Source organism: Nannospalax galili, unplaced genomic scaffold, assembly GCF_000622305.1.
Source record: "Nannospalax galili isolate Female #2095 unplaced genomic scaffold, S.galili_v1.0 scaffold238, whole genome shotgun sequence".
Classification (NCBI taxonomy): Eukaryota; Metazoa; Chordata; class Mammalia; order Rodentia; family Spalacidae; genus Nannospalax; species Nannospalax galili.
Window position 1 is genome coordinate 3326788 of NW_008341888.1, and position 11386 is coordinate 3338173.

The following is an 11386-nucleotide window of genomic DNA, read 5'->3' on the forward strand; positions in this document are numbered from 1 at the left end:
TAACAGAAGATGGGCAGACCCATATTTCTTCTGCTTGCTTTACAGTTTTGCAGAGGTCCAGCCCGGCATCTAGCGCCAGAGCAAAGGGTAGGAGGTTGGGGGAGAGGCGGGAAGGGGAGGGACCGTACTCCTTCCCAGCTGGGCAGGCCTGGAATGACTGGGATCACCTTCCGCCCTACCCAGGCTGGTTCCGCCACGCCTTGACTCACGCCTATTGTGCCAGGCGCCGGGCGCTGGGCAGCGCAGCCCCACAGGTGGCCACGATAGGGCCAGAAGGTTCCCGCCAGGCTAGGCAGTGGAGCGCCGCACAGCGCGCCTTCCCGCCTCCCAGCCGCCGCCCAAGCAGTTCCCAGGCAGCGCCAGCAGGCCTGCTCGGTCGATCTTCGAGCCGAAGATGCGGCGGAGCTGGAAGATGGCTCTGTCTGGGGGGTTGCGTTGCTGCCGCCGGGTACTGTCCTGGGTGCCAGTGCTCGTTATTGTCCTCGTCGTGCTCTGGTCCTACTATGCCTACGTCTTTGAACTCTGCCTGGGTAAGTGGGGCTGATCACGTAATGTGGGGAAATTATGCTCCAGCATAATCGTCTGCCCTACCCTTCCCACTGGTGTCCCCTGTGCTCTCAGCCCTCACTCTGCGGTTTTTCTTTCACTCACTGAAAAATCCCCAGTCCCCAGTCTTGCACTTCTCACAATATCTCCCGCGCCTACCCACGAGGGTCTAAGATACCATCACCAACCCCTCTAGTTTTTTGTATTTTTGTGCCTTGCCCACAATAATTTCCAGGCTCTTCCCACTAGATACCCCTTTTCTTACAGGACAACCACTTACTCTGTGCCTTCTCCTTCTGTGCAACCCTCACCCCACCCAATTGAGGAAGCACCATAGCTTGTGTCCTTAAACTGCCTGTTCACACCATGAATCCCACCGGCGCATCCAACTAGAAGCCCCACCGTTTTCCCTCCTACTAGAATCCTGGTTGGAGTCCTTTCTTCCGTATTCATTCCCTATAGGAGTTCAAAAATACTTCTTGTATTCTCATATGCTCTCCTTTCCCCCACATTGGGATCCATCCTTTCTCTGTGATTCTCACACACGGGTTGGAATGCTTCAGATCTTCCCCCACGTGTGACCTCCCACAGCAGTACACTCTTCCCTATCTCACTTTTCACACAGTGATAAGCCTTCCATCCTTTCCCTTTACACACACACACAGGCTGAAATGGTTCATATCCTCACCTACTTGTGGCCCCACAGTACATTTTGTCCTATCTTACACAGTGATAAGCCTTCCGTTCACTTTCCATGTGGGTTCTCCCCATTTTCTGAGCTTCTCTGATGGTTCTACACAACACTCTCCTCTCACAGTAGCACCCCTGATTTTCCCACAGTGGGGTGCCCTCCAGCCTCCTACCTTTCTACTTTCTGGAGCACTGAACTCCATCACATTACAGGACCCACGTTATTTTCTGGCATATGCTGGTAAACCTGATTTATCACATTATCATTATGTCTCATCCCTTATATAACACAGTCGTACTAAAGTGTTCACTTTACCACCCCCCAAGTCCCCACAATCTCTACCACATCCCTCCAAAAGGTCACTGATTTTCTAATCCTGGTTTCTCCTTTTTGATCTTTTCTGAGAAACCCACTCTCCATTTCCTGCAGTGCTTTTCCACTGTTCACACACCACATTTGTTATCCTCTTCCTCTGGTGTTTGTCATTGTTTTCTTTAGCATTGCCCCCCTGCCTTCTGCACCCTGTGAAGTCCAATTCTTTCATACTGAAGTTACTAATACTGTCTGCCCTTCCCAGTGGGTGTATCTTTTCTTATTTCTTCTTCTTAGACCATCCCTTTAGTAACTCTGATCTTTTCTTATACCCTGTTCTTTCAGACTGAGAAGCGTTCTATCCCCCTTATTCATAATATGGTTCTCACCATATATCTTGTGCTTTCAAACTCAGAATTTCCTAACACAAATTCCAAGACCCTCTCATATTTTCCTCACTTTGATTTCCCCCTAGTTCTCTGTCCTTATTACAAATAATCATCTAACATTCTCACAAGTCTTCATATTATATCCTTCCTCCTCACAACAGAAATCTCTCATGGACAATCAAAGAATCCTCATATCTTTTCAAGAGATCCCATTAATGCCTGTATCACTTCAGTGCTGGGATCATTTTGCCAGCACCCTTACAGTAGTAACCTACAATCAATCTTCCCTATTCATTCAGTGTGGGGTTCTCTCTCCTACTCCATTAGAATTCCTACTTGTTCCATCAGACATCCCCTTATACCCATCTTTCCAAGATGCCTTTGTTTCTTCACATCAGAACTTATCACCTTAAAAATTATAGCTAGAGTGCTACTTTTTCATCCCCAGGAACCAACTCTACTTATAACTCCCTTCTCTTACGTATTTGACAAAACTATATTCTACCCTAGGTAGACTTGGATGAACTAGGGAGGCAAAAAATGACCCTTTTTTCCAATATAAGACTTTGTTCTAATCAAGTCTGTACATGAGGGTTTGGCTTTTCCTGACCTTATTCTTAAAGATATTATCTAAAATACAGAAAGGGCTCTTGAAAATGTTTCACTCGTTGCCTCCACGAATAAAAGCTTAGACTATTTTTGTGTTTTCATTTCTATCTGGTACTGAGGTGCATTAAGTAGACTATGCAACAACTGGAAAGTCTCTTCTTAGACCTTACTGCTTTAGCTTTTTAGAATGATTAACTAAAGGACCAAAAGTTCAGCTCCATTCTTACGGTATGGACATTGTTCTTAGGATCAATGCTACATTGTAAACAGTATTTTGGAGTCCTGTAGAACTGACATGCATGAGCCATGCCAAGAAATCTTTTTAACAATCAGTGATAATGATACATAGCTCTTACTTAATGCTTTCTCACAACTATATGTATAGGTACCAATATTATGCCCACTGTGCAGATGTGTAAACTGAGTAAATGATGAGCAAACTGTGACAAGGCTAAGAATCAGTGCAAAAACTCAGTTGTGGTGGCATACACTTAAAACCCAGTACTTGGGAAGTAGAGGCAGGAGGATCAGGAGTTTAAGGCCATCCTCAGCTCCATAGCAAATTTGAAGCCAGCCTGGGCTATACAAGACCCTATCTCACTCTCACATCCAATCCCACAGAAAATTAGTACAAATAATTAGCTTTCTTTAAGTTCTTAGTCACAAAGTGTTAAAAGGTGAACAAAAGCTTAGGATTTATTTGTTTTGTTGTAAAAAATACACTTGCACAGAACTTGCTGTAGGCTAGGAATTGTTTCTAAGTGATCACACACACACATGGGGGGGGAGACAGAGAGAGAGAGAGAGAGAGAGAGAGAGAGAGAAAGAGAGAGAGAGACTTTTAACAAACCTTATGTGGTATATATTATCGTTATGCCCAGTTTACAGACAAGTAAACTAAGGAATGGACTGATGAGGTAGCTTTCTAAGGTCATAGAGCTAGTAAATGGTTAAATTTGGATGGCAACACAGGCTGTATGGCCTACAGTCCTTGCTTTTAATCACCAGACTATTCTAACATTCTGCTTCCTCTTAACTAATACAGAGGTCAATACTTGTGACTCACAGGCCACGTATAACCTGAAAATGTGTTTTATTTGGCTTGGACAGTGTTTTCATAACATTTTGTATTAGCATTATTTAAACTATAGTAGGCCTAGCAAAGCCGACTGTGTGCACCTGTAGATTAAACCCTTGAGCGTCTGAGACTGGAGGATCATTTGAGCCTAGGAATTCAAGACCAGCCTCAATAACATAGCAAGAACCCATCTCAAAAAATAAAACTCAGGAGAATAAGCAGCCTTGATTTCTAACTCTGGCCCTACCATTCAGTGGTGCCATCTTCACTTTATAATTTTAAACTTAAAAAAACCTTTACATTTATTTATTATGTGTAGAGTGTGTGTGTGTGTGTGTGTGTGTGTGTGCGCGCGCGCGCACGTGCACATACACTTTTAACGAACATGCAACTTGGATTTCAGAAATGTTAAATCAAATTCTCTTACAGTCACACATTTAGTAAAGAGTTGGAAATTAAAAGTCAAGCCTACCTGATAACAATGCCAGGCCTTTTCCAATGCAACCAAAGTAACATATTAGGGTTTCACTACAACTTAGAAAGTAATATCAAAGAGCTAACTTCTTTCTAAAGAGAACCTGATCTCTTTCTCTCTAATATCAGGTTATAAGTAAAACTCAAGGTGATAATTTTATGCTACATTTTTTACACTGAATTCTGTCCTTACTCACCAGAAGACCTGGGGCAGGTGAACTGATTCTTAACCTAAATCGCTTCATATGCATCTTGCTATATGGTTGTTCATTCATACCTCAAATACTTAGCTCAGTATCTACTATATGTCAAGTATTTCTGTTATGAAGTTTAAATAATGTGATGCCCAGAAACCATGAACCACAGTTTACAGCACATTGTAAAAGTCCATTACATACCAACTCCTATGAATATGAAGATGGGAGGAATTCAACTTCACTCTGAAAAAGAAGCTTAAATAAACTTTTAGAGAAGGAAAAAAGTGATAGTATCCATTTTATTGGGATAAAATTTAGGTAACATAAAACAATCATTTAAAAGTATTCACTTTGGTGTTATTTAGTACATTCAAAAATGTTGTCAAACATTACAAAATAATTCTTGGTATTCCAAAAGAAAGCCACATAGGTATTAAGAAGTTACTCACTTTTTGGGAAGGGAGAGTCAGTTTTCTTTAACAATGTGGCTCCCTGAGGGTCGACAGTGCTCCAGTGGATGGCCCCAGACCATGAGTATATGGACAGCACAAACTGGAATCACTTAATTATATTAAACCAAGAGGACATGAAATTGGGAGGGAGTCAGGGAATGGAGGGTGGATCTGGGAGAGATTAGGAGTAGGAGTAGGGGCAGTAGTAAATATTATCAAAATGCATTGTATCCATACATGAAATTCTTTTTAAAAGTTAATGAAAATATTTTATTAAAAGAGGTAACTCCCTGTTCCCTTCAACCCTAGTCCCTGTCAACCACTCATCTATATTCTATCTCTCTGTATTTATGTATTCTGGAGATTTCCTATTGATTATATGTATATATGCACACACACTTTTGTGCCTGGCTTCTCTCAATTAGCATGATATTTTCAAGATCCATCTACATTGTATTTGCCACAGTTTATCTTTCATCTGTTCATGGACATTTGGGCTCTCTTCACCTTTTTTCTGTTCTGAACAGTGTTGCTATGAACATGTATACATGTAATTTTTAATAGCTATGTAAGTTCTTTTGAGTATATACTAGGGAGAAGGGTGGGAATTATTGGGCTGTACGATAACTTTTTGAGGAACCTGTAAACTATTTCTCAAATGGCTGAACCATTTTACTTTTCCACTAACAATGGAGGAAAGATGGTGTCAGTTTATCCACATCTTCATCAACACTTTTATCCATTAAAAAAATTATGACCGTCTTGTTATTATTAAAGTTTCTTCTGCATTTACATAATGATTAAAGATGTTGAACATGTTTTACATATTGTGGCCATTTTTATATCTTCTTTGAAGAAATGTCTATTCAAGCTAGTGCCAATTTTTAAACACTAGTGTTTTCTTTCTTAAAATGTGTTACTGTACAAAATGAGTTTCATTATTATATCTTCATATGTATTGTTATACCTTGTGCATATTTATCCCCTATTACTCTCTCTTGATTCCCCTCTTGCTTGCCCTCCTCCTCCTCCAAAATATTCCCTCTTCTGCTTTCATAGCATAGTTAAATCTACATTCTGTATATGAGAGCATATGTGGTATTTGCCTTCCTCCATTGCCCCTTCTTTGCCTGCCTTCTCATCCTTTTAAATTAAGCCCATTCCTACCCCTCCATGGATTTTCCCTTTTACTTTCATGTCATATTTATTTTTTTAATCTAGAGTGCTCATATGAGAGAAAACATGTTGTTTTTCTGAGTATGACTTACTTCGCCTAACGTGATCTTTTCCAGTTCCATCCATTTTCCTGAAAATGATACAATTTCATTCATTTTTAGGACTGAATAAAACTCCATTATATATATGTATATATGTGATAATATATATCACTTTTTCTTTATTCATCTGTTCATAGGCATCTAAGCTGATTCTATAGTTTGTTATGGATAATGCCAGAGAAAACATGGATGTACTAAGTATCTGTGTGGTATGCTGACGTAGATTCTTTCAGGAATATATACAGGAGTGGTATAGATGGATCATATGTTAGTTCTATTTTTAGTTTCTTATTACTTATTAAGTTAGTATACAAAACAATGGATTTCATTATGACATTTTCATACATACATATCAGTTTTTATGAATAGGAACATATCTCATATTCAGCCTACTATTACCCCCCCTTGTCCTCCTTCCTTCTCCTGCTGGTTCTCTTCCTCCCCTCCAAGTAGTCCCCATCTGCATTTATGTTTTGTGTCTACATATGTACATTTATAATTAGATTCCACACATGAGAGAAAATATGAGAAATCTCATTCTTCTACCCACTACCATCTCTTGTTTCTCCCTTCCCCATCCCATTCGACCTCTTCTTCTCCCCACATAGTCGCTCTTTCATGTCATATATAAATGTCAATATAGATGATATATGATAGATGATAGATGATTGATAGATAGCTGATAGATAAATGATAGATATATTAAATCTAGACACTATGAGAGAAATGTAATACTTTAATTTCTGAGTCTGATTAATTCACATTATATAATGATTTGAAGTTCCATCTATTTCCATGCAAATAACATCCTTTCATTTTTTAAATGAGATATGCCAAGAACAGTATTTTTAGTGTGCATTATGATAGGTTCAAAAGCACACACTAATGAACTAACATTCAAAATAACACAAGAACAGGTATATTAATTAAGTGTGCATCTTGGACCCTAAAAGGATTAGCCAGAATTCTCCCAAAGGGCCAGCAAGATAGCATAGACTTAATATTTCACATGCTTACACAATTTATTATAGAGCTCTCCCAAGCACTTATTGAAGTTCAACTGCAAGTAGACAAGTTTCCTGGGAATTTTAGCCCTCTGAATCTTTATCCCACAACAGTAGTAACCCAAAACCAAAGAAAATGGCTATTCATGCCTTGACAGTGGACATGGATTACTTCATACCATCTGGAACTGCTAAGTTACTCAAGTGAGTCCAAATAGTAGGAATGCCCAAAAAATGGAGAAAAAGATTAAACCAAAGTCTAAAGTGACTAGTACCAAAACGAATAAGACAGTACACTCAGGAAAAATACACACTCTTCCAAACAGATGCCCAAGCTAGAGTTCGATTCTTTAAGCAAAATCAGACAAAGTAACAAAATCACTCCTGAGTTGTGGTACAGGAAGCAAGTGCTATGGGTAGGGGAAAGGAGGAGATCCTGACATAAACACTTTTCCTGAAGGGTAAGTGCTAGATTTCCTCAGTATCTTATCATTGGAGCTCATGCTTTATGGATAGCTTCATGAATAGTTGACTCTAATAGATAGAATGAAGTGGCCTTCTCCCAGTTATCCCTCAGTGGATACAAAGAATGCCCTATGTCACCTGAACTTTTAGAGTTCTTATTTTGGCTGAAGCTCATCAAAGCTGTTGTCAAAATATAGAGGTTCTGCTTCCTGCTGCTTTCATGATAGCCAAGAGACAGAGATTGGCCAAGGAAGAAGGTTTTATTCAAGCCCATCCCCAAGGAAAATAAGGTCTGCATTCCATCTCAAAGATAACCTACTGATTTCCATAGTGGTTGCACTGGTTTATGTTCCTATCAATGATGTATATGGGTTCCTGTTCCAGAATCCTTGCCAGCATTTGTTGTTTCCTTCCTTGATGATAGCCATTCTGACTGGCCTGGGAATGAAATCACAATATAATTTTTATTTGCATTTCCCTAGAGGCTAAGATGGTAAGCACTTAAAAAGTTTTTGGGCTGGAGAGATGGCTCAACAGTTAAGAACACTGGTTGTTCTTGCAGAAGACCCGGGTTCAAATCCCAGCACCCACATGGCAGCTAACAACTGTCTGTAACTCCAGTCCCAGGGGATCCGACAGCCTCTTCTGGCCTCCGTGGGCATTGCATGACACAGGTGCACTTACCTACATGCAGGCAATACACGCATACACATTAAAATAAAAAATAAAAATTTAAAAATTATTTCTTTTTATTTTATGCATATGAATGCTTTGCCTGCATGCATGTATATGCATCATCTGCATGCAATGCCTGTGGAGACCAGAAGAGTGTGTAGGATCCCCTGAAACTGGAGGTACAGATGGTTGTTAGCCACCAGGTGGGTGATGGGAACCAAACCTAGGTCCTCTGTATGAGTAGCCAGTGCTCTTAACTGCTGAGCCATCTCTCCAGCCCCATTTTTTAAAAATATTTATTGTCCATCTGTAGTTCTTTAGAGAATTGTCTATTTAATTCACTGGCCCATTTATTGACTGGATGATTTGGGTTTTGTGATATTTAATTTTTTAAGTTCTTCATAGATTGTAGATTTTAATCACCTGTCCTATGTATAGTCAGAAATGATTTTTCTCCCATTTTATAGACTGTTTCTTCACTCTGGTGATTGTTTCCTTTTCTGTACAGAAGATTTTAATTTCATGTAATACCATATGTCAGTTCTTGGGATTATTTACTGTGCTTATTGAAGTCCTTTTCCCAAAGTCCTTGTCTGTGGCTAAATCTTGAAATGTTTTCCTCTAGCAGTTGCAGAGTTTTAGGTCTTAGATTACTGCCTTGATCTATTTTGAATAGATTTTTTTTACAGCATAAGAGATATGGATCTACATTAATTCTTTTACATGTGAATATCCAGTTTTCCCAGCACCATTTGTTGAAGAAGCTCTCTTTTTCCAATGTATGTTTTTGACATCTGTGTCTAAAATTAGGTAGTAGTAGCTATGTAGGTTTGCCTCTACAGTATGATTTGAGGGCAAGCATTGGATGCCTCTACCATTGTTCTTTCTGTTAATGGTTGCACTGGCTGTTCAGGGTGTTTTATGCTTCCATATGAATTTTAGGATTGTTTTTTCTAGTTGTGTACAGAGAGTTTTTAGAATTTTGATGTAGGAAGGCATTGAATCTGTAAATTACTTTCAGTAATATAGTCATTTTCACAATATTAATTCTGCCAGTTCATGAACATAAATCCTTACATCTTCTAATGCCTTCTTCAGTGTCTTAAAGATTTTATTGTAGGAGTCTTTCATATATGAAAGACTTGGTTAGTTTGTAACTAGGTATTTTAATTTTTTTAATTTTTGAAGCTGTTCTGAATGAAATTGCTTCCCTGATTTCTTTCTGTTCACTTTAGTATATAGAAAAATGACTGATGAACTGAGGAGATAGCTTTACAAAGTACTTGCTGTATAAGCCTGAGAACATGAGTTTGATCCCCTATAACCCATATTTTACAAAGCTTTGCATTGTGGTGCACACTTTTAATCCCAGTACTGGAGAGGTAGAGATAAGCAGACCCAGAAGGGCTCACTGACCAGCTACTCTAGCCTACTCAGTGAGCTTCAGGCCTGTGAGAGACCCTGACTCAAAAAACAAGGTGGATGGGGGCTAGAGACATGTCACAATGGTTAAGAGCACTGGCTGCTATTTCAAAGGACCCTGGTTTAATTCCCAGCACCCACATGGTTAACAACCGTCCATAACTCCAGTTCCAGGGGACCCAAAGCACTTTTCTGAGCTCCAAGGGCATTACACAACACGGGTGCACTTACATACATGAAAGCAATACACTAATACACAGAAAATAAAATATGTTTTAAAATGTGGATGGTAATAACACAATGTTGACCTCTATCCTACACATGCATACATGCATGTATTCATGCACACACACTTGCATACAATGTACATGCACATACATATACACACAGAAGAAACAAAAAACTATGGACTGTATATACTGATTTTGGACCCTGTTGCTTTTCTGAAAATATACGTATGAGTTTTCTGGTGAAATACGTAGGGTGTTTTAAGTATCGTGTATACCATTTCAAAGAGGGATAATTTGCCTTCTTCCTTTACAATTTGTATCCTCTTTAGTCTTTCTCTTTCTTTACTGTTTGACAAAGAATTCAAGCATGATATTGACTAAGATTGGAGAAAATGAATAGTCTTCTCATTTTAAAGGGAACACTTTCAAGTTTTCCCCATTTAATATAATGTTGGCTATAGGTTTGTTTTATATAGCCTTTATTATATTGAGGCGTGTTTCTTCTAATCATAATTTCTTCATGAAGAGACATTGAATTTCTCAGAGATCTTTTCATCCTCTAATGAGAAAATCATGATTTCTGTCCTTGAGTGTGCTGTATTACATTTGTTGATTTTGCAAGCATTCCACCATCCTTTTATTTTATTGAGAATTATTGTGTTTATGTTCATCAGATAAAGTCACCTTAATTTTTTTTTAATAGAAGGAAGAGTTTATTTGAGCTTACAGTTCCAGGGGAAACATCTTAATTTTTGAGTGTGTGTCATTATCTGATTTTGTTTATCAAGGTAATACTACCTTGTGGAATACATCAGTTCCGGTGGGGGGGGGCATGAATGGGGGAGGGGGTCTAAATTTGATTAAGAACTGTTGTATGAAATGTATAAAAGCTCAATACTTTTTTAAGTTAAATGTTCAGTACTATAAAAAAGGTAATACTGCCTTCATAGAATGTGATTGGTAGTGTTTCTTCCTTTTCTATTTTTAAAAATATTTTATTCGTTATTTGTATTTTACATGTATGAATGAATGTATTGCATGCACGTATGTTAAGTGCACCCATGTTATGCAATGCCCACAGAGGTCAGAGAGGGCATTGTATCCCCTGGAACTGGAGTTACAGATGGTTGTTAGCCACCATGTAGGTGCTGGGAATCGAACCTGGGTCCTCTGCAAGAGTAGCCAGTGCTCTTAACCACTGAGCCATCTCTCTAGCTTCCCCTTTTCTATTTTAATGGGATAGTTTAAAGAGCATTGTTGATAGCTGATAGTTCATCTTTAAGATCTGTCAGAATTTGGTAGTAAATCTCTCTTCTGTGCTTTTATTTATTAGAAGACTCTATTACTATTTTAATCTCTTTTCTCATTAAAGATGTGTTTAAGTTGTTTTTATATATAATTTTTAGTATTCAGAGAAATGGGTTTCAGTATAACATTTTCGCACACTTATATCATGCTACTTTGTTCTTATGTGTCCCTTAACTATCCTACCCTCTCTGTTCCCTGACTCTTGCTGGTCCCCTTACTCCCCCCAAATCCCCCAAATAGTCCCTCCTTGTGCTTTC

At 38.9% G+C, this 11386-nt stretch overlaps 1 protein-coding gene across 4 annotated transcripts in view; it reads left to right on the forward strand.

Moving 5' to 3' along the window:
• Nucleotides 1-384: 384 nt before the first annotated feature.
• The window catches only part of Zdhhc15 (zinc finger DHHC-type containing 15), a 106071-nt gene continuing 95069 nt past the window's right edge, over nt 385-11386 (forward strand). For 3 of the 4 annotated variants that reach the window (XR_003850272.1, XM_008837676.3, XM_017799249.2), the window contains exon 1: nt 385-530. Coding sequence is in view for 3 of the 4 variants with exons in the window: in XM_008837676.3 (XP_008835898.1) it covers nt 395-530 (136 nt within the window). In the remaining variant the exon portion in view is untranslated. The remainder of the gene's footprint in view (nt 531-11386) is intronic. The other variant, XM_029565681.1, reaches the window with a different exon arrangement.